This window comes from Carcharhinus amblyrhynchos, chromosome 5 (genome assembly GCF_965287045.1).
Source record: "Carcharhinus amblyrhynchos chromosome 5, sCarAmb.v2.hapA, whole genome shotgun sequence".
Classification (NCBI taxonomy): domain Eukaryota; kingdom Metazoa; phylum Chordata; class Chondrichthyes; order Carcharhiniformes; family Carcharhinidae; genus Carcharhinus; species Carcharhinus amblyrhynchos.
The window spans coordinates 85,275,972-85,300,855 of record NC_137328.1 but is presented as its reverse complement, the minus strand read 5'-3'; the positions used below and the strand labels follow the sequence as shown (position 1 = coordinate 85,300,855).

Genomic DNA, 24,884 nt, shown 5'->3' with positions numbered 1-24,884 from the left:
CTGATATTGAGTCAGCCATTTTTAATTTTAATTCATAGACAGACTTGTTATGGAGCGAAGCAGCAACAGTCGATAAAAATCCTACAAGCCTGAGACTTGAGCGCTCCAGGGAGGACATCACTAGCTTTTGGTAGCACTTTGTGGCCTACATACCGTTGCTATGATTACAGGAGCACCTCGTCTTCTTGTAAAAAGCCAAAGCTTTAATCTTTGTACCATGTTGCCTTAAAGCCAGCCCGGACCGACGTTTGTTTAGAGTGGGAGTGAGTGAACGCTGTGGTTATGGGGAGGGGGAGAGGGAGAGGGAAGGAATAGCCCTTTTCTGAGTGACATGACCTCTCTGTTCAAAGGCCAAGCAAGAAATAAACGCTCCTAATCTGAATGGGGCGAATTTTTTTGCAGGTTTGAAACCCTTTCTTTTGAAATGGGATGAATTTAGAGTCAAGGAGCAGCCTTTCTTTCTCAGCATCGGAGCATTTAAAGAGGTTCCAAGACCATACTTGCAAAGGACGTTGTCTGTTTTGCATTTTTATGAAAATTAATTCTGTGTACGTTGACAAAATCATTAAAATTATGTTAGCAGACATCACGTGGGGGGTTCTAGGAACAGACTGGACACCGAGTGGACAGAGACAGCAGGGGCATGCACGCTTTAAGACAGGGGGTCTTTATTAAGTTGGAGCATTTAGAGAAAGAGAAACGAATATCTTACAAAGCTCTCACTATACTACTGACAACAAAACCTGTCAGATCTTCGCTCTCTGTTACTAGAAAGGAGACAGTGTCCTCATGTGAACACCTTTCAAGGCACTATTTAGAGACGTCTTTGTGAATACTCACTTTCTGAAAGGGAGTCTTAAGTACAAAGGCGAGCTACGAAAATTCGCTCAAACTAAAGTTTATAAGAAAGTTTCATTCACAGTTTAACCAGTCTTTGTGTTATCACGATTATTTAACTTCAGACCGACACTTCCGAGTAGTCTTCTTATGTTTGGTAACGACTCAAATGCTGCACATATTTCAAATATTCTGTCCGTGGAGGACGCAGAAGGTTTCGATGGTTATTCTTTCCTATTCACTCAGACAGCTGAACTCAGTTTACTAATTGTTGCTCCTCGGATTATACATTAATGTCCCTTCGAACTTCGCACGTGACTGCTGTGTGAAAATTTAACTCACGCTTTCCATAACATTATAAAGACAGAACAAGGAAGGACAAAGGACACTTTAATAAGCTATCACTGGACAGAAGGAATGTGGTGGTTTTAATAAGAAACAAGAGGAGGAGGGGGAGCAAAACATTCAGGTGAAGCTCAGTTTTTTTTGTGAACCACATCAAAGAAAGTTTGAAGTCCCTTGCGTTCAGCTCCACATAGATTTCGCAAGTGGGGATGTTTGATATATAGATGAGACTGTTAAGGTAAGGCGTGCTGTCACAATGCACTCTTGCTAAAAAAAAGTCTATACAATTATACACTGCAAAACTGTACAACAGAGGCCAGCGTGCACCTTCAATTTAAACTGTAATTTTTTATTCATCTCCTGCAGAATATTTAATTTGCAGGCTGCCTAATATGGAATTGCAAATATTACAGCGCCGGCAGCATCAAGTTAACACCTTTTACTAAAGGGAGCATTTCGACAGACGTTAAGCAGTCTCTTTATAATGTTTGCAATTGATCTCACTTCTGTTGCCTTATCTTCTTTCTGTACCATCCTCCATTCATTTACCAATAATACTCCAGCACACCAATAAAACTAAGGGAGAAATCAAACAATTTCTGTGAAACAATTAATGACATCTATTCTGCCAGGAAATCATTAGAAGAATACTTTCTAACGTTTTTCAGGAATAAAGCTTAGTGCCGCTGGCATCTATGTTCTTTGCCTTTTAATGCTATTAAGCGATGTTATTCCACACTCTGCATTCACTGTATTGTAACATACTGCTGTATAGTTATCCTGATGTGCCTTTGTCTATTGGCGATTAGCCTGTTTGGAAATCTATATGTTCCTCGAAGCTTAAGATGTGATTTTCTTTACATTTCAGTGAGTTGGTTTGGATTTTTTATAATAAATAAGGCTTTAGATGAAGGTTATTGTCATTGTCGCTTTCAAATTGCAGCAATTTTCTCAGTCTTCTACTCAGCATAATGTTGAATCTCATTCTCTCTGCTGTGACTTTTGATGTGGGGAAAATGTAAGTAGATGCGTATTGTTTTAAAAGTGTTTGTTTCCAATGGATTCACACATGGGATTTATCACGGGCGTCTGGTCAAAATAATCACACAATATGAACGTGTCCTTTCCCTTATATACCTGACGAGAGAAAAACAGAGATAATTACCATAGAAACCCTCATTATTACTCTTAAAATGAGCTGTTAGGTAGACAGTATTTCTCATATTTTGGGGTTTGTTTTTCGTTCCTTTGTTTAGTTGTGTTTTATTCCCTCATATCTGCTAAATAAGAAGCCATGTCGTGCTTCTTGGGTGCAGTTCGACGACCATTTAAGTCCATTTAAGTAGAGACTGCTGGACAATATAGCAGTAGATTTAACTCTGTATAATATTTGTGGAAATTTTCTTCCCGCTGAATTGGATGAAGAACCAGGTCATTAACTCACGTACAAGTTCGAGGTTCCGGTTGTGTATAATTACTAGTCTTATTTTTAAAGCCTTAAGCTACAATAAACCATCCCAGAACTGTATAGTAGAAAACAGAACAGAGACTGACTCTGAGGAAATCAGATGCATCACATCAGTTATGTCACTGTGCTGCTAACAACTTCAAGATGAAATAATTATAATCTTCAAGAAAATAAAACCAGACATCGTGTGTAATGTTTTATGAGCTAATGAGATGTGATTCGGTGTAAATATCCTTCCTTTTAATAAATAACGATTTGTGCAATGCAATTATGAAAATAAATATTTTACATTTCTAGAGATATTTTAAAATCAGCCAACTTTGCCCGAAAGAGACTCAAATCACAGTTATATATTCCGAAACAAAACGTCGGCTGGCTCGCATCTAATTTCAATTTACGTGCAGCATGACCGAATCCACTATTTCGGTTCGACTTGATCCTAACACGATAGAAGATTTCATGAACATTAAATGCAAAAAACATTCGAATATGCATATTAATTTATGATAAACCAGATTAAGTATCCGTTTTTTTAAAAATGTAGGCAAAATGTAAACGCTTTAAGTGACAATTATGAATGATATTTTACATACACTGTGCTATCTTAAAGCAGTTTACTGAGGGACTTGGCACAGCAAGGTGAAATACCTCATTAAGGGTTTCTTTCACCTTTGCTTCACGGAAAGATGGACCAGCACCCACTTCGAGTTGTTTGGGGAAATTTTCTTAGGTAAAAGAATTAAGGTATTACAGAGATCATATAACCTTTTGTTGATAGAATACTAATCAAACTATTTCCGTGGCACACTTGTTAATTGCCGACATTTAATACAATTCCACTCTATATTTTTAAGAAAGTAAATTCATAAACCTCAGATCACGGCAAACATCGTTTAGCTTTCTAATTAGGAGATTGGATAGCAACGTGTCTCTTTTCATGACACTATGTTTCAACTTGAAAAGAGTCCATCTTACAGATTGGTTTGTGTTTTAAAACGTGATTTAAAATAAAGTCGACCAGCTATATATTTATTCATTTGCGATAGCTGCATTTAGTATAATGTACAGTGTTTACACTCATGGAACATTGGATAGATAGATAGAAAGAAAGAGAGATAGATACATACATACACACATTCATACATATGTAGGGATAAACATCTTTACATCGTGTACTGTTAAATGTCAATGATTGGCCCTTTGAAAGATCATAGTTGCTTAAACAATTTGTAAGTGTTAGAATGTTTGTCCCTATGTCTCCCGTTGATGAATTTTCATGTATTATTTCCAGAGTTGTTAGATTGTTTGTCTAAATATGCTGTGCTATGATCTTCAGGGACTGTTCCCCCCGTCCCCCGTGCTGCGATGTAGTTTCGGAATGTGAGTGCTAGATGGCGCTATATTTCGCGAACGCAACTTCAACCGCAGGAGTAGATGGAAACATTTGTTTCAAGCTGTTTTGCTTTAAGATTTATTTTAACCACTTTCACGCACATGCACAGCTGTCCAGGTGTTTTCGATTTTAATATAATCACATAGCCTAGTTCGTTACATCGCGCGTTTGATTCTCCTCTCCTCCACCACCCCCTCCCCAAATGAGCAGTCATTGTATATCACATGTTAGTTTTCTGGCCCAATTATTATTTCGCTATATTAGATTTCGCACTAAAATATCACATCTGTAGCTGGATGGACTTGAGACCCTACTGTCACATATGCTTCACAATGGTGGAAAATATTTTAAACAATAAACACACTAGCAAATGATGCATTTTATCATCCACGAACATGAAATGCTATTGAAGTGACACACCCTATATTTATGATAAATCATTTTTCACCTTTTGGACATTTCAATTCTCCACTTACCATCTCAAACAACCTGAGAACTTATTCGGCGGTTTTTGCTCAGGATCGGCCTGGTTAATTATTGATCGCTTAACCACGAGCTCAGTACATTTCTAATTGCACTAGAACTTTTTTTCGACTAAGAGTCAGCTAGCGCTGCCCAATCGAGCGCTAAGTACAACATTTGCCTGCAATTGATAAACATGGAAGTAGCTTCCCGTACAGAAATGCATCAGATTTTGGCAAAAGTGATTTGCCAGGGGGTTTGCAGGAACTAATTGTATCTATCGATCCGGCAGAAAAATTCGATTTGTAATATCAAATGAAGCTTTGAATAAAGATCGCAGAATTAGTCTTTTCGCTTTGGATGTTCCCTTCAACCTCAAAAAGAACAAGCAAATAAATGGAACGGGTTTCAGTTTGAAGTAAATGGAAACCACATTCCAGTATCAGAAAAACAACTAACTTCCACATTAGCGGCGGCCAATCTATAGTTGCCTTTTTTTCACGGTCTATAGGGGGAATTGTTTCATTTTTGTTCGCACTCCCTATATTGTTGATCAGACATACCAATCAGATTTTTAGAAGTAAATACTGAATACAGATCGGCTACATTTTACTATATTCATTTGCGGACCCCCATTTGTGTCATTTATTAGGGAGTCGCTGCAGAACGGGGTATTGTGAACTGTGTTCAATGAATTTGCAATCAATTTCACTTTTAAACTGCCTTAATCAATCTGTCTCAATGTGCTTGATAATGTAGATAGGTATTTTGTGAGAAATAATCGAATCAATTTGTCAAACATTGTGGGTAAACTCGAAAGGTGTCGCCGGTTAGTGTTATACAGTCATACCTAACTGGCCTACAAAGGACGAGGTAACGGAATATTCGTGCACACAGCAACGGATTCTTTGTTAATGGCTATTTTGCATTTGGCTCTGAATTTTGCATTCGCCTCCCATTTTACTGCCGTGAAACGAAAAGGCAAACAGAACCGGCAGCGGCTACCTAGTGACTAGGTGGCTCTGAACCCCGTAGCAAAGAGCAGGCAGAGAAGTCTGCAGTCTCACAGCGCGGCAGCCGGGTATTGCAGCCTGAATAGCGGCCACTGCACACCTGCACACCAGGCCTCCCTCCCACAGTAACTGCCAACTCTTTGGTCAGCAAAGTAAAGACAGGGTTAATTCGATTTATTGGATGGTTAAATATCCCGTTAAAAACGCAAAGGGTTAAAATTATCGTTTGTTATTAGTTTTTATATAAAATATTTCAGATACATTAATTTTAACATAAAAATTGACAAGACCCATTAATTCAATATAGATCTTTAATCCAATGTGAGATGTTGAATGGCAATCTCCCTTATATGCCTTGCCAGAATGCCAACGATGTTAACACGACTTTCATCCACAAATAAATGGATCAAGTGTTATGTTTTAAATTAAAAGCAATAGGGAATATATTATAGTTGCTGTTTGCATTTCCCTGCGCAAAATTATTTGAAATCATGCCAGCTTTCCTGTGTCACTAAAGCCGGAATTCGATAGGATATCTCCTAAGCAAAATGGTTCCATCTGTTAAAATCTTAACGATTGTTTTGTGCACAAATGAACTGAACAGATTTGGGATATTTTGGAAGGAATTGATTCCGAAAGGTGTTTGAAAAAAGTTTGGAAAAACTTCTGTTTTGATTGATATTTTTTAGAAATTTTAAGTGTTAGATTAAAATGTACAAATAAAGGATAAAAGAACGAATCTTTGCCACTGAACTCTTTAAAGTCATCGGTCTGATGCGGTTCTTGTGCAATTCTTACAGTATAGTTCATTTATTGGAGTGAAAATTAGGCAAAGTTACAATTAATGTGCACTATAATATTAACCTATGTGAAATAGACACGGTTCCGAGCAGCATTGAGGACCTTAAAATCAGTGCTACACTAACGAGCTGCATTTTCTTTTCAATTTACGCATGAATTTTCCGTCTGAGATCAAACGGCAACATCTTAAGATTGATATTATCAGTTATTAGAAACCAGCGTGTTCCAATGTTATTATTCACATCAGAGAATAGAAATAAACCATTACGCAACACGGTTATTAGGATAACATTCCTGCCTCGGCCTATTTCATGCCAGGGGATGTGCATTATACTGAAGGGATAATACTGACATGAAAATAACATATATTTTGGTTTATTTCTAACTACAGAATAATTTGAGTTGAACGATTTCTTCAGAGGGTATTCTAATATAGATGTTGATGCGACACTTTCAATTTCTCAGATTTAGAAATCGCAATCGATGGAAGAAGTATTGCCTTTTATAAATTCATTAGTTTTGAAAGCGGTCCATATATTTGGTAAAGATTTGGGATATGATATTGATTTCAATGAAAGTATCAAGGAAGCTTTTTCTTTTTATAGTATCACCACACAGTGGGCAGTTTGCTTCCACTAAATAGAAGCAAGTCCATCTTTTGACGTTGACAAATGATCTACACAGAACAAGAGCCATTTAGGGATGACTTTGAAGGGTTGCAAGAGAAAAAGTGGCCAGGTGAAAAGGGTTTAACCAGGTTCAGTGGACAGATGACAAGACTGTCTCTAGCCGGAGCCGGTGAAGCAAGATCTGAGGTTAATAGAAGAAAGAAGGCTTGCTATCTGAAGTGGCTAATCACAGAGGAAATAAATAGGAGAATGTATTTGTTGCAAAGTTAAATGCCAAAGCCGTATAATTTTATCCCAATGCTCGGGATTTTGTATTAGCGAGAGCCGCGATAAATACTGATCTGTTCAATATGTAAGATATAAGCATTTCAGACACTGTGCGACCATTCTCCAGTTCAAATGATTAACTTGAACAATCGTATGAAATTATTAAAATCACACAGTTCAACAGGTCGATGAAATATAAACATAGACATAAAATAGCGAATTCATGTACAGTGTTGTTTAATGTATTAGAACCTTCCTTTTGCATTACTTTAAAAAATACGCGCAGATAATTTATGAATTATCTTTCTATCGGGAAAGCAAAATGCAATTATAAGCCCGCGTTTTAATTTTGAAAACAAGTTTCCTCACATTTGGAAAAGATTAAAAGCAGAAGGACTGAAGGCTGGCGATTCCTACTTTCTATATAGATTTTAAGTGATGAAAGATTGAAGAACCTGGGTAGCAATCTGGGATGCAGGAGGAGAAAGTGGAAAGGCGAAATAGATTCAGCATTTTTCTTTTGTCCTTTTTATTATACTGCTGAATGTTGTTAGGTTGCTGTCAGGATCTGGATATTTAGCACGAGTTTGATACGGACGGTGGCTCCAGAGGCTCATCTCCAGGGGGCTTTAATTAACAAGCTGTCGGGAAGCTGCAACTCCCATCAAACAGCTCCTGCCCAAAAGCAAATCCGCTCACAAATTCCAGGTGTAATTCAACAGATACCTAATTTCTGAATGAACTATGTCCACTTGTACCAAAGTTTTCTTTTAAACTTTTCTTTATATACACAAGCGCGCACATACACACACATATATACAGTAGGCCCCAATACAACTTTCGGAATTGTAATACATTTTTTGAATTTAAAGCTTCTGTTCGTCTTTGAATGGTAACAAAATCGCAATCACCAATAAAGCTCTCAGTTGGAAATCTTTTCGAAAGCGCGGTGAAAATTAAACATCCAAGAAAGCGAAGTCAAGGCAAAAGGCAGAAATGTACATCACGAAGACGAGAGAGAAAAATGAACCAGACTATAAAAATACAAAAGACGGCAATAACTAATAAGACAAATGGGGACGAGAAAGACAAAATGAGTAGGCGATGTGAATTAAAAAGAGATGAGGAACTTCGACGGTTGCAAATATAAAAAAAACAGAAAATCAAAATACTGAAACAATACTAAAATAAAGATAAAACTAGCGAGAGCTGCAAAACCAATGGGGCCCAAAGGAGCAGAATGTAGAGAAATATATCTGTTACTAAGTATGTATATAGATGAGGAACAAGTGTAGGAATTATGCTCTATGTTATATATTTATTCAAACTTTAGGTAATAAATAAAGAAGTTCCAGGAATTGAAAAAAAAAACAATTGTTTCTGTCCTCTCTTAACGATGCTTTGGTGTAAATACTTCATTTTCTCCCTCTACTGTATTTGCCAAGATATCGGTGAAAAGTGCCTGATTTCTGACAATGCTGTAGTGCGCTGTCCATGGTGCTACTCAGTGCCGAGCGCTTGGTGCCTTGAGATCGCAATAACTGAATGGTGTTTGACTCCGCATTCTCCCCAATACCAATTCATAGACATGCACAACCCGTGTTGTAAAAAAGTAAATGGTACATGGCGCTTTACTCTTTAATGTTTCCATTTGCCATCACCTACCGACCGCCCCCCCCCCCCAAAGTTTTCTGTTCCAGGAGCTGACAGCTGCTTAAATATTTTTTCTTTGAACTACGGCGCTTAGTTTTTAGAGGGATGCGAACCGTTTGTAATGTCAAATAACTTATGCTCATGTATTATATTTTACAACAACGTTCTCAGATATGTTAAAGAATTTCACATTTAATATATATTTTCATGTTAATTTTATATAACATATACACATACAATGACGTAATTGCAATATCATCTTATGAATTAACCCACATCAAGTACTTCTAGTTATAGTTTGTAGCCTTCAAATTTTATTTAATTGGTGTTGGAGAATTTATATTTCACAAGTTAAGCTCCGTGTAATATATGTAATCTAACAAACCGGTAAGCAGCCAAATGCAATGAGTAGAGAAAATAGTAAATAATACAGTTCACATAATTATTCCCACAATTTGGAAAATGGGTATATTTAAACTATCTGTTACATTTTAAACGGCAGGAGTTGGCGCAATAACGGCCCATATAAAGCAGCACAACATAAATGGAAATGGAGATCGCTGCCCCATATAATATTTAAAATACTTATATTTAATACCAGCACATGTATAAATGGATATCGAGAGCTTCAGTTTGGTTTCCTGGGTCACTTATATCCTCTGCATTCTGTAAAGTGTTAAATGTTTCAGAGCAAGTAAAAAAAATCAATCAATATTTGGTTATCTTTTCAGATAATAAAACAAGAATATGGACACTCTTGCTGCTGGCGTTAAAACAGTTTAAAAATGTTACCCCAAATCAGAGGTGACAAACGTAAGCGAAAACGAAACAAAAAGTTGATTTTTATAAAAATTTGAAATTGTATCTAATTGTGTTAAGCGAGTAATATCCACTTCAGATGAGTTGGAGTTTAGTGAAAGTAAATCCATTGATTAATTATTTGGCTGTTAGATATCCGGAACTCTTGGGCAATGAGGGCCAAGGGTTGGAAGGAAAAGTTATTGAACTGTCCAGTCCCCAATCTCCACTGCCTTCTATTGTTTTCGCATTAAATTTCTAACTCTCGTAATGAGCACAAAAGAAGCTTGAGCCCTTTTTATATAGTCAAAGTGTTCATCTGATAAAGTTTAGCAAAAATATTCCAAGTCGTTGAAATGTATTTGGTTTCAAGACGAGCTCTTTGAGGACGATGGCACCTGTGCACCAAAATGCAATGGATCCATGGATATTTGACTTATGTTTTATTCAGCGACCACTGTGAGTTGAACTACACGTCGATTTATTTAACACTGGTTTGAAAGTTCAGGCCCAGTAGCCCGCAGGAAATCGATGTGTAGATGCAGAACCATTTGACAAAAGTTGGTGCGATTTGGGGTTGACATCAACCTTGACCCTGAAGCTAGCAGTGGTTAGGTCATTATTTTAGCTGTAAGTGTGGTTTAGAATGTAATATATTATGTATATAGGAGCGAGTGCATTTCGTTTAGCGACAATTAGTAAGAAACTGGATTTAAAAAATCTGCGCGCAAAAGCTGGTGTTCGCGACCCTTCGGAAATCTAAATTAATGGCTTGTAGATGGCCCTCCAATGCTGCCTTGTGGAACTAAAAGCAAGTCCGTTCAGTGCAAGTGAAATGTGTCATGGAACTGCAACTCTGCTTTAAGCGTGAAGCAAAATTGAGCTGAAAATACAGTGAGTGGAGTGGTAACAAGCTGGAAGCTGTGCAATTACTTCTCAGTATTGGCATCAAAACAAAAAACAAACCTTTTCGCTTAGGTGAGAGCTGAATGGGAAGAGAGAAGGTGTTGGACTGGACTTTGTTGGTCGACCAACAGAGGAGCAAACAACCTGAGCTCCATAAAGTTCGAGAACGGGGAGCTGGGTGGGGGAGAGCAACGGGGAACGCTAATCTGCAGAAAGCATTAGCCCACATTCTTTATAAACAGGTGACCTTCTAACACTTTTTCTGTCTTACCTGCACAGCAGCAAGTAACCAAGAGCTGTCATTTGGCTAATTCTGTGATGCCAGTTTCTATAATCTTTAAGAGCACATTTCCTCAGAACCAAATACATGCGTTACAAAACCATTTCTATCCAATATTGCGCAGTCCTTACCATGTCCCATGTGCATGTTTGTGACCTGCCACAGTGAATAGGTGATAGTAGTATCAAGACACTAAATATATGTGCCCTAATAAAACAGGAATAGCTTGGTTGTCTATGCGTTTTAATACAATTTAAAATTGGGAATGCCCGCACCAACCATCCCCCCCCCGCCCCCTGCCAGCCCCTACCCCTACCCATCTAAGTAGACACGTTGTTGCAGCACATTTAGTATTTTGGGATCATTTCCAGATATAACAGGCATAGCACTTTTGAAAATAGCCCAAATTGGCCTTCTACGACTATATCAATGAGATTGAGGACAGCTGTTGATCAAATAACCTTTGCGCATCAATCAGGAATAAGATTGATCAGATTGACCACAGTGGAAAACTGGCATTGAAGTTGTTGGTAAGTTTCAGGGGTTGTTGTCCTGCTGATTCATCCTGCCATGTCTCCAAGAAGTTAAAATTTGAACAGAGATTCAAATTAAGTTTGACATTAATGAGGGGCAAAAACCCCGTAGATGTTCAGCGACACTTGAAAACTGTACTGATTTGTAAATGAGATGCGCATAGCTGTCTAGATATGGACGTAGAAATACTTTTAATAGCAATATACCAATTGAAACACACGAATATAGATATACTAGTCTGTATATCAATATGCGGAACAATCAGTGCTCTTCATGTGTAGTTATAATGGTATGATTTTTATGTATAATAAAGATGATAGTTAAAGGTTGGGAAAGAGACCCTGGCTAACTTCTAATTATTACGAAGAGTAATTTACTCTTTATTTTTGCAACGTTCATTCATGTTTTTCAATCATTTTTCTTCCTGAATGTGGACAAGAAAGAAGCAAGTTTAAGAAACTGAAACAAATGTTGGTTTAAAGAAAGAACTTTTATATCTAAATTTATATGCTTAACATTTCCTCAAATTAAAAAAAAAAGAAAATTCCATCCATATGAGTTGAAAACACAATCCAAATTAATGTAATCGTGTTTTGGGAGCTGCGTCCAAGAGCGAAGCTTGTTCAGAGAAATTGTTCGTTGAAAATACATAAGCAAACCAAACAGAGAAGGGTCAATATCATTTAATAATTTCGTGGTGTCGCCAATATTTAACAATTGTTGGCAATGAACAGACGGTTAAAATAGATTTCGAATAGTGTACCATACGTGAAATATACAACGACTTCATTATAAAGTACATCTGTAGTTAAAATTACTCATCAAATTGGTTTGTACGAAATAATGCACATAACCCGATTTCATCTGGTTAGAACTGTCGGCTATTTTATACTACGAATCGTATTTTACGGAACTACTTTGAAGTAAAAGTAAACGGACTGAAATCCCCACGTACATTCTAATCTCTATTATCACAGAGTAATAGATTTCAGTTACTAAGAAGCGATGTAAAGGTTTCTACATCTCTTGAAGAAACACACATATTCTTTTTTTCTCTCTCCGAGAGACAGAGAAAAAAAAACAAATCCCCAAGAAACTTTATAGAGCTTCTTAGATTTTCCTTAGCATACGTGATAAAACATTGATTGTTGCAGCTTGGTGACCCATGAAATTTGGAGGTTAGTTTTCACTTCAGACTATAGCATATAATTATGCAAATAAAGAGCTGTCACTGATCTAGTGAATAAACTCACAAACACGAAGAGTGCTAGCAACTAAAAAGGTTGAATTTAAAAGGTGAAGCTTTTGCCTACAAAAATATATGTTAAATTCACAAGAGTTAATGTTAATAGCATTCAGACGTATGGTTTAATTGCCACTGGAAGATCTGCTAGAACTTTTATCGTGCGCTTCAGTAGTGCCTGTCAATCAATCAGAGGTGTATTAAACTTTATTTTGTTGTATTTTTAACTGTTTAGAATGTTTATCGGAGCGATTCCATGCGTGTTCTTCTATAAAGGAAACTCGGTCCGCAACCCGATGCAACATTTTTGTTTACCATCTAATAAGCAACCTTGAAAATTCTCACTTTGGGTTTTTTTTCACGGGCGCAAGGGCCACCATCCATTATTATTTTCCACGTTCTTAATAAAGGTGGCACAGATTTAACATTTGAATTCCTATTAAATACTTCTTAGCTATCACATATAAACTGTCAATCCCTATAAATGCACTTGACCACTTTCAACAAGTGATACGGATGTATGGATTATATACCTCATTGACGTATATTAGCACATAATTAATATATAGCTCCAATGCATTCACTAATACCACCGTTTTATATGAATGTCAACTGAACTCCAAGGTGTGCCCCGCAATTTATTAATCTGTTAACAGTCACGAAGGCCATTTATGTTAGCTTCCTGTCAGCAGCTCGACAGTTGTTTTTTTTCTTAATGCTGGACAAAATAATTCTGCACTTGCTATTAATACGGGGATAGAGATTTCACAGAAGACGAAAGTCTGCTGCTTGCTGTGCTAGTTTTTCGCAGTCACAACGTTTATATCTAGCCCTAATTTCTATGACAAATTAACACCAGAGAATAGTACAGTTAAACAAAAGCCCACAGCTGAGAAATGACGAGGCCTGTAACTTATTCTTTAGAGGTTTAGCGATCGTATTTATTATTTATAGTTAAGTTCTCTATTTACTAGTTCCTACCTTCAGTTATTAACACTAATTTTACTCTAACGCGGCGGACTGACAGGATGCCCCATGCATCATGACAAGAAGAATTAAAATGATCACACAACGACATTTAACAATTGGCCGGAAATATAAACTATTCGGAGAAAAAATATTTTCACAGGGATTGAACACTCCTGCAGGTACTGCCAATCTGTACATGGCGCTGTGTGGGCAGTACAGCTGAAAATCGTTAGCTATATGTTAATTCATATTCATATAGGTGATTGAGTTCTGAAACACTGCTTCAGGCCCATAGGTCATCGCATATTGATATGGGTCAAAAGTTCGACCATCCTGTAGTATATCGTACAATTAGAGATCTATGGGCGATATAATGGGTCCTTAACCGTTATTGCAATAAATGATGTTCACTTAATTTCGGCTATCTAGAAATAAAGTAGACAATAATCTAGTTCTCTTCAGAAGTTAAAACTTATATTTGCTTTCGATAGATATTCTCATTTCCTATTATATGTAGTAGCATTGCATCGAGAAATAGGGTTCCTGCTCAAACAATGTAAGTATTTGTTCACTACACATTTTCTTTGTATCATCATTCTTATAAATCAACATTGTGAAACATTTTGTGAGGTCCTTTTATGAAACAAAGCTACTTATATTAACTCTGAAACTGTGTCCAGGTCAACATATTAACAATCCAGATTTCATTGCACAACTCACAAATGTTTTCGGTACAGAAAAGCGAAAAAACTAACCCGCTGCGTCTGATCCTGTTGCACAGGTAGGAACTGAGTGAGGGAGATGCCCGAAAATGTATAGTGCTACATTTCAAATTCAAAACTACATATGCTTATTTTTGTATGGATAAAACATGTTTAGCATATTGCCTGCGTTTTAAACTAAAATCGAGAATTCTGGATTAAAGCTTGACCGTTAGAAACAGGTTTCAAAGCAACCAGCTTTTCTCAGCGTTGCATTAGAGGTAGTGCTTTTATCACCTTTTCATGTGATAAGAACGACATTTTATTTCTTCAGAAACACCCAATGTTATGAAACCCAATGTTAAAAATTCCTGGAAGTAAAAATGAATCTTGGTTCAATTTCAAATGGAAGAAACTGTAACGTTTCATATAAATGAAGAGGATACGTTCTTTCCTGTAAAATATAAGAAACCTAAACAGTACTTGTGCTCTTTTCCCAGATGACTGGCGTGGGTAAAAGGAAGCAAGGGCTCGAAGGCTTTGTTCCCTGTTGCACCAAATAACCAAGAGGGATTACTGGGTTTGAAAACAACCCCGGCGCTGAGGTTAAGAAGTAATTGAGTTAAATGAACTTTCGTTTCAATAATCTCATCTGATAACGCTGTTTGATAGTGCCAAGACGTTTTAATTCTCAGTCAGATATCTGAATGGGCAGGTGATCTCACTTCTCTTGTTCCAGCGCCCAGACTAAATTTCACTGTGTCTGGATTTAGCCATATGATAGGCCTGGCATTTTTTTCTGGATCCCACAAAGACTCCAATGACCGGTTGAAAGCATAATTAAGAAACTACTGTTTCTTGTCTGAATATTGGTCTCACCCTACGAACTTCCCATGGAAGATGAGGAAACTTTGTTTCAAACTTGGGAAGTAACCAGGTAACTTGAACTCTTCCAACTGGCTTACCGCATCAAGGTCCGTATCAACGACGAAGACTTTATTCCCTTCCTAAAACTGACTTACTCGTTCATTCAATTAGAAAATGAAATCAAAATGTCAGGAATCATCATCATTAAAACGATTCGTTTTTTTGTTGAAAGAAATGTGATTTCAAGAAGACTTTCGACTTAAAGGTATTTCTTGGTTAGAAACGGAGATAAATGGTTATTTTGCTGTGATACTAACCACTTGAATCTGCCATTGTAGTAGTTCATATGCTGCCTCCCGAGTTGCCATGTTCGTTCTATTCAATGATTGAGCCACGTCCTACATCAACACATCACTTCAATTCTAACTGAAAGTTTTTGATACATGAACATCACTGACAACAAAGACGTTGAAACTAAAGGGAGAATAAACCTTTATTTCGGTTCAGCTTGTTTAAACCACTGGAAAGTAAAACGCTTCAAAATCAGAGTCATCGATACAGCTCGATTAAAAAAAAAGGCAGAGTTTGATTTATACACTGGAGAACACAACTTCTCATTTCAGTTTTTCAGTTTCAGAAGATAGGTTTCAAAACTATCACAAATAAAAATCACTGCTCCGCTTTCAGGCTTTTGGGTTTGAAAATTCATTTTCCTCTCCATTACATTCCCCCCCAGTTCTGGTTCACAATTGCAGAAAGAGCTCCTATTCACTTAGCGCTGTCAGTCATCCTCAGCCTTCATCGTGTCGACGTGATTTCTTTCCTTTATGATAGTTTTCAAAAGTAAGCCTGTAATATTTCAAAATCTGACTAATTACATTTCCGATTACAAATAGACGCACAACGTTTAGTGCTCAAAATAAAAAGGAGCCGACAACGCAGTGGATTCTTCAAATCACAATGTGCATTGCTTTACAAAAATCAAATCTAACAATGTACTTGACCGAAAGGTATTTTACGGGTTCCAAGTTTTCTTTTACTTTCTATTCCATCATTAAAATGAAAATTCTTCTAAAATCTACAAATATTTAATTGACTATTTCTGCATCTCATTGACTAAGATATAACTCTAAAAACAATGGCAGCCAATGTTAATGTGTCTGGAGATTAACTGATGAGTCAAAATCATCAATTATAATGCTGGGTTTTGGGGTTAGCTCAGTTCATTTTGCAATTTTCACACTTAAACTCTGTGCACATCTAAAGAATTCAGGGACAAGGCACACGTTCTGCAGGGACCAGTGTCTTTTTGCAGAAAGTGCTGGAAATGTCAAATGACTTTAAACTCCAATCAAAGCTCCAGCTGCAAACCTCCTGGCCGGCTTCTATGGGAGTGAGGTGCGCATGCGCCAAACCAGCTACCAATGGCTTCCCCAGGGTCCTTTTGCCTATTCACATAACCTAATGGAGCTTTCCAGCCATTCAGAGCACCGACAGCATTATAAACTCGAACAAATCACTTGAATTAATCACTTTGTACGCTGCTTTGTGCAAATTCATATTTCTAAAACTTCGTATTGCTAAATATTTAATCAAAGGCACGTATTTTAATTCTCACCTAGCATTTTCGTGCTATCCTTCTGACTTATGTCTATGCATTAACAGGAATTCGAATATTTTAAATAATCTACTCTCCGTTCAGTATTAGATCATGTTCTAAAGCTTTACAACAGTCCCAATTTCCAAATGATTAAACCAAGTAATGAGTATTTACTCCAAGGATTTTTGAAAGCATGTCTTAAAACATGCTTTACATTACTCAAATTTTACCATTTGTGTGTCCTAGATTTTAGCAGAATCCCAAAGCTACGCTGTAGCCAATGAATCACATCTCTCAAGCAATAATGAGCAAACTGTAAAACTGAAAAATGAACTTCCAAATAGAATTGTCGGATCTAAACTCGTAATAACATGTAATTTCTTGTGGTTTTTTGCAATTTGGAATATTACATCCTTACAAAGCAACTTCACATTTCGTGTAATGTTTAAGTCATTAAAGTTCCATTTTAATGCTGTTACAAAAGCTGAAATGATTTAAAATGGACAATGAAATATCACTTAAAACAAGAACTGCAACACACATTCGTGAAACTAATATATATTTTCCAATAAAGAGTTTTGAAGTCTATCTTTAAAACAAATTACTCAGCAACTAGCTAAAAACAAGAAAATATAAAAGTTCCAACAAATATAGAATGGAAATATTTCAAGGGATTTTTTTAACTACTTGTTTGATATTTTTGAATGCTTCAGAAAAATAATGCCATAGTGGCTCAATTATTTGCACTATCCAGTTTACAATCTGGTTTTAAAACGCCCCAGCTAGCCATTTATGAAGATTTTTTATGTATAAATATTGATCAGATCACATAATGGATGCATTCCTTTTGATTTAGGAATTTAATTAATGCATTTTTTAAAAATAGATAGCTTCAGTTTATGTTGGCCAACAGGCAGAAATTCGCAATGAATCAAATTCACCCAACGTATCTTTAAACATTCTCCAGCTTTAAGAAGTACTGTTGGCTTATTTTGTAAAACAAACACAGTTTCAATAATACAAAGCTATTTTTTAAGCAGCTACAAAAAAAGTGACAGCTGGCATCACCAAAAACAACTGTCATCTTTAGCGACTTAAACGCATTTGAAGTCCCTTGAAAATTATGACAAGGCTTGAGTACGTGAAAGGAAAATGTTGAGTGGCTGTGATTCTCGGCTATTTTAAAAGCTGCTGTACACAGGCCGACAAAAGAGAGGCTGTCTCTTTAATGAAGAATAGTTGGCAGGCTTTAGGACGTGGGGGAAGCCAATAGCCCCATGACATTAGCTCAGCGCAGGGCGGTGTCAGGGCAATTAGAGCCGCTCTGTGCTGCACTGTGCAGAACTGCTGTCAGTCTTGATCTGTGCACCGATCGGTGGCACCAAATCTGAGCTCGGGACCACAGGAAACACAACCGGCAAACCCATATTGCTTTGACAGTTGCGCTCATCTAGAAATAATGCAAAATGCTATTTAGATGTATACACCGTGACCCTTTGCTCCAAGAAGAAAATAATCTAATGAGGGATCGAGGGACTGCCAGCGCAAAAAAAGGAAATGGCATTTTGCTTCATAATTCTTCACTTTTCTTTCGATATGAGCTTCTTGTTGTCACCGTTGACTTAGATTTTGCTTCAGCGTTCTGTGCCTCTAAAGCTTGGTTGAAATACTTGAAAATAGAATTAAAACTCTTCCAGGAAGTTAGCTCATGCCGTTCTGTACCTAGAAATGAGTGAAAAAGAAATAGAGTTAATGCGGTGGCAGTGTCAGATACAGATAACTTGTGGGGAAATCAAGGTTCATTTTTTGGTTTTGAATATGGAGAAACAACCCATTCATGAAGCTCCAGAGTTAAAAGATTGGCATAGTATGGCTAACTAGCAGGAAGAAAAAAATCATAGCTTGTCTTAAACATACCTACTGGGTAAAAGAAGAGGACACATCTAGAAATCTACAGTTGTTTTTGGTGAGGAGCATGCTTGTTTATACTACTTTAGTTCTGAAATCTTCACATCATTTTGTATCTTCACATCATTAATAATAATGTGAAGATACAAAAGCTAATGTGCAGTAGGACAACTAAGTTCCAAAAACAGATACCGTCTTGAAAGGTGGAAAAACCATCAAGCCAATTCAGAATAATCAAATTTGTTGATTTACTAAACACAAGAATACAAACTATTCCAATTGGTAACAATATACTTCATGAATGGTGTCAATGCTTATTACTAAATTGGCTCTGTAGAGATCTTGGAGTTGAAATTCTGTGGGGTACATGGAACTAAGAGCTATGGAGAGAGATTGTTGAGGTCCACACAGTTTCAGCCCACCTGTCTCACAAGACCATGCTGGTCATTCGATATTGGGAGCCTTTTGTGTGAAGGAATTGTTTTGCGGTTGATTCCAAGAATCTTATTGAAGCAGTACTGCACCCCCAGCATAGGATTCTGATATGACAAACCACTTCCCATTTACCCTCATTGTGTTGGATTCTTGATCCAAGAATAATTGTGAATTACAAAATCCTGATCCAAGCATAAATGTCCTGTAATTATCTGCTTTTAATGCTCTGCACATCAAATTTGGCCAATCCACAGCCAAGTTTCATCTAGAGACAGAAGCACATTTTCAAAGTCTAATTACTTTTGTGTAAAACAAAGGATTTTGTTAACTGTTTTCTGTTTTGTTTATAGTGAATTACCAAATGAATGATTAAATGGGCTGTGGCACAAAGATTAGCAAATTGACTACTTTTATCTGTGGTTTACAGAAATTCTGATCCAAGCATAATCGTGATGCAAGCATAATATTTACAGGCAAAATAGTTGTGCATTTATTAGGATTCGACCGCAATTCTTAAAAACGTCAGTTCTGTGCATTATGTCTGGAGCACAGGATGTTCCTGGCCATTTCTGGAAAAAAGATACGTCTTCATTTAATCAAGGCAGCAACAGTAAAATAATAAAATAAATCTTGATTTTAAAAGGAAATGCAATTTTAGAAAGCTTAGAGTTATAGTTGATATCAGAAAGTTGATGAGTGCTACGTCAAGTGGCAATAGGTGAGTGCTGATTTTTCTATCTGAAAAATATCCATGTAGGTGAGACACCGTAGGCAGCTAGGGATGGGAACTGGCATTAAATATCAGTGTCCCTATACCAGTGCTCACAAGAGTCCCACATTTTGTGAATTTACATGGATTTTGAAATAAAAAAGCACAAATAATTTAAGTTGACACCACCGCAATCTTCAACCATTCATCCTTTAACTGTCGGATTGCAAAAACACTGATTTTAAAATTGAACAGTAGCATTCCTTTAAGGGATGACCAACTGTCATACATGCTGGCACCTGACTGGCAACATTCAGATTCATATGAACAATCTTCATCCTTGTATTAACAATTCTATATACTTACATGTCTTTCTCACTCGTTTGTTTGATGTAAAATACAGTTTCCAGGCTGAAGGTCAACTATCTGTAAGCTGCAAAGGTGATTGACATGCCAGGCTTGCTTAGTGACAAAGCATGTTGCACTATCAATTAAGGACATAAAACTAGGCCAAAGCCGTGTGATGTGGGTCAGTTCTTGAGAACAGAGGCTGGACGAAATACCAACACCCAAGGACTAGCTTGGCAAAATGCAGCACAACTGTCACTTAGTAGCAGCAAGTGATTTTGTCTATCGCTTACAGGTGTGATACAGGATGTACATGTCAGGGACTCACTGCTTGAAAAATCAAAGCAAGTTTTTCAAGTGATTCCGTTTGCATGATCAGTTCACTAATCTTCTAGGTTTATCCAATAGTTTATTGAACCAAACACAGACCACATGTCACCGGTAATTATGAAAAAAATGTGCATGTCACATCAAGAAAGAAAGAACAGGAAAGATGTAGTTTAAAGCTGGCAAGCATATGATATTTAAAGGAGATTTCAACGTTGCACATGGCAATTACACAATCCTTAGTACAATAGAAGTGTCAGAGATCACAGCAACATTAATTCAGTGAAGTTAACTACGACGGCGCAAGCAATGCATTTGCAGAGATTTAAGCAATGCCACGATGACAAGTCTGTGAATCAAGGTGGTGTGGTCATGTAATGCTTTGGAGTATCAATACACACCACGATGTAGTGGTTCAATTACAACTGGAATCCTCAATCCACTGAGCTCCTGATCTCAGTCTCATTTATGTGAAGAATAGAAAATCAGACATTGTGCACTTCCCACCCAGGAGTGAGAAAAGCAGGGAATAGGAGAAATCAGAAGAGGCATCCCTAGGTCATTTTCACATACTGTTTGGTGGCCAGCTCAAGACTGACATTGGCAGATGTCTAAAGATTCTGTCTCCCTTTTGGCTGCAAATTATGTGTAGCCTGTGAGCCTCCAGAAGATGATAAGCAAGAAAATAATTTTTAAAATGCATAGATTTCAGAAACAAAATAAAAGATAAAAGTCAAACATGCATCACAAGAAGAACATTAGCCAATGAGTTAATTAAATATTAAATTAGAATAATATTCTGTGTCAACAATAAAAAGGGAATATTTGTTGGCTAATTAAGCAGCAAGGAAAAAATATTAGACGGTAATTTCTGTTTGAAGGTCACGATGCAGAGAGCAGTAAATAAATGTACAGAAGCCTGTTAATTTAGGATCATTGATGCTTTGGATCAACATATCACACATACTGGCCATAAAATATCCTATAATCAACTGCACATGATCACTCCATCAGTTTAACGTAATGATGTCAAAATCATTAATTCTTCATTGTGAGTAATTATCATACATCAAGAACAGAGGACACACAAGAATTGGCATCTGGACTTGAAGGCATTGCCAATGCAAAATGAAGCCATCAAATAAAGTTCATTTAAAAATATATTGTTTTCAGAAAGGAGTGATTTCAAGACAGTCTAATCTGAAGATTCAAGTGACCATTAAAATGAGCTTGAGTTAAAATTTTGTGGTTTTTGGCAGCATCTAAAATTCAGATTAGTGCATTTTTGTGCACCATATTTTTTAAAATAAAGCATTTTCAATTTTTTCACAGTTTGAGAGTTGATAAAATGCACATCAGTGCTTAATTCTGGATATTTAATGAAGTGTAATAAATCAGAAAAATAATATTACCTCCAAACATTTACTCAGGCTACACATTTGATGTGTTTAATCATAAATATTGCAGCTTCATAACCTTTTTGATTTAAAACAGGCTCCTAATATAATCATGTAATATTGCAACCATCTTCATATTGGAATGGAATCGCTGGCCACAATTTTCTGGCCTTTTCATGATGAGACCCGTTGTGGGGGATGCGTGACTCAGCCAAAAGTCATTGACTCTTGGCGGGACTGCACGATCCCAGTGGTGGGCAAGGCTGGAAAATCCTGGACCTGCTTTTTCAAGTGCTCGAGCTCTTTTGCAGTCATTGAAATGATTTATTTATTACTTCAGAAGGCATTCAATAAGGTCCCACACAGGCTAGTAAACAAAAATAGAACATATCAGATCAGGTGTAATATGCTGCTAGGTTTGAGAATTGATTGACAGACAGAAAACAGAGTAGAAATAAATGAGTCATTCTCAGGATGGCAGGCCATTACAGTTGGGTTACTGTATGGATCAGGAGTGGGGCTGCAACTGTTCCCAATCTACAAAAATGATTTGGATCTGGGGACCAAAGGTAATATTTCCTAATTTGCTGATGACATACAAACATACAAATGAGGAACAGGAGTAGACCCCTCAAGCCTGCTCCACCATTCAATAATATTGTGACTTCAACCCTACATTCCTGTCTATCCCGATAACCATTAACCCCCTTGGTAATCAAGAATCTATCGAGCTCTGCCTTAAAAATATACAAAGACTCTGCTTGCTTTGCTTTTTGAGGAAGAAAGTTCCAGAGACTCATAACCCTCAGAGAAAAAAAACTCATCTGTCTAAAATGAGCAACCCCTTATTTTTAAATAGTGACCTCTAGTTTTAGACTCTCTGACAACAGGAAACACCCTCTCCAATTCCACCCTGTCAATACGTCATCAGGATCTTAAAAGTTCTGAACAAGTTACCTCTTGTTCTAAACACTAGAGAGTACAAACCTAACCTCTCCAACCTTCCCTCATAAGACAAACTACTCTTTCCTGATGTTAGTCTACTAAACATTCTTTGAACTGTTTCTAAAGCATTTACATCTTTCCTCCATTAAGATGATCTTATTGTACACGACATCCCAGATGTGGTCTCACCAGTGCCCTGTAAAACTGAAGCATAACCTCCCTACGTTTGTAGTCAATTCCCCTCAGAATAAATGATAAAATTCAATTAGTTTCCCAAATAACTTGCTGTACCTATATATTAGTATTTTGTGATTCATGCATGAGGACACTGAGCTCTGCAATCTCTCCCCATTAAGATAATAAGCTTCTTAATGCAAGCTAGATGGGAATGTGAGATGTGAGGAGAATGCAAGGAGGCTTCATGGAGATTTGGGCATTTTAAGTGAGTGGGCAAGAACATGGAAGATGGAATATAAAGTGACCATGTGTGAAATTGTTCATTTTGGTCAGAAAAACAGAAGGGCAGAAATGATGTGAGATTAGGAAGTGTTGATGTCCAAAGGTACCTGGGTGCCCTCGTTCATAAATCACTAAAAGCTGGTATGTGGATACAGCAAACAATTAGGAAGGCAAATGGCATTTGCGGTCTGTTGGCCTTTTACTGCAAAGGGATTTAAGTACAGGAGTGAATACATCTTGTTGCAACTGCACAGAACCTTGGCGAATCTGCACCTAGAGCACTGTGTACAGTTTTGGTCTCTCTATTTAAGGAACAGTGTATTTGCCAAAGAAGAGTGCAGTGGAGATTCACCAGATTAACCCCAGGGGATCATGGATTGTCTCATGAGGAGAGATTGAGGAAACTGGGCCTGTATTTGTTAGAATGAGGAGTGATCACATTGAAACTTATTCTTACAGAGTATGACAGGGTAGATGATGATAGAAAGTTTCTCCTTGGCTGGTGAGTCCAGAACCAGAGGACATAAAAGAACGAGATGAGGAGGAATTTCTTCACTTGGAGTCTTTGGAATTCTCCATCCCTGGAGGGCTGTAGAAGCCCAATCATTGAGCATGTTCAAGACAGAGATCAGTAGATTTCTGGATACTAATGACATTAATTAATGTGGGGAAAAATGGAGTGGGATAGATGATCAGTCATGATCTGTTTGAATGGAGGAGCAGGATCCTTGCCGGGCTAAATTACCTGCTCTTATTTCCTATGTTTCTATTTTCAACAATATGCCAACTTCCTAAAATGTCTTCTGCATATTTCTAATATTGTCTTTTTGAAGGCACACAACAAATTCAGGGTCCCACAGAACATTTGTTGTGATTGCATATTTATTGAATATATTTGCACGTTGTAATCTTTTGACTTGACTTGATTTATTGTCACCTGTATTAATATACAGTGAAAAGTATTGTTTCTTGCATGCTATACAGACAAAACATACCATTCATAGAGAAGGAAATGAGAGAGTGCAGAATGTAGTGTTACAGTCATAGTTAGGGTACAGAGAAAGATCAACTTAATGCAAGGTAAGTCCATTCAAAAGCAGAAGGGAAGAAGCTGTTCTTGAGTTGGTTGGTATGTGATCTCAGACTTTTCTATCTTTTTCCTGGAGGAAGAAGGTGGAAGGGAGAATGTCCGAGGTGTGTGGGGTCCTTAATTATGCTGGCTGCTTTGCTGAAGCAGCGGGAAGTGTAGACAAAGTCAATGGATGGGAGGCTAATCTTGTTACACCTTTTACACAGTGCAAAAATATAACTGAAGCCCTCAAAAGGCCAATCACTAAAATGTGAAATCATTACCATCTATCTAGAAAAAACTCAAGGTAACAAAAGGTTAGTACTTTCTAGTACTGGTCATATATCCTTCATCTGTATTCTGAAAACTGAACGCATCCAAAAACTGTACATGTTTGAACCTTATTGACCTTTAGTGCTGGAAGTCTAGTTGTTTTCTGCACTGAATAGCTTGTGATTTTTGTAGGGAATAGGTCAAAAAGCAACCTTTTCAGATACCCTGTATTTTTTTTTGGTGACACA

General features: G+C 37.2%; 1 protein-coding gene and 1 long non-coding RNA gene across 4 annotated transcripts in view; one reads left to right on the top strand and one right to left on the bottom strand.

The window, feature by feature from the left end:
* Positions 1-24,884, top strand: part of LOC145343159 (uncharacterized) — a 29,958-nt gene that overhangs the window by 2,516 nt on the left and 2,558 nt on the right. Inside the window, exon 2 of the long non-coding RNA XR_013886684.1 lies at positions 14,800-15,431. This is a non-coding gene — a long non-coding RNA (uncharacterized LOC145343159). The remainder of the gene's footprint in view (positions 1-14,799; positions 15,432-24,884) is intronic.
* The window catches only part of arb2a (ARB2 cotranscriptional regulator A), a 529,674-nt gene continuing 520,431 nt past the window's right edge, over positions 15,642-24,884 (bottom strand). For 2 of the 3 annotated variants that reach the window (XM_080189122.1, XM_080189121.1), the window contains exon 11: positions 15,642-18,488. In XM_080189122.1, coding sequence (XP_080045248.1) covers positions 18,337-18,488 — 152 coding nt within the window. In that variant the 3' untranslated portion in view covers positions 15,642-18,336. The remainder of the gene's footprint in view (positions 18,489-24,884) is intronic. The other variant, XM_080189125.1, reaches the window with a different exon arrangement.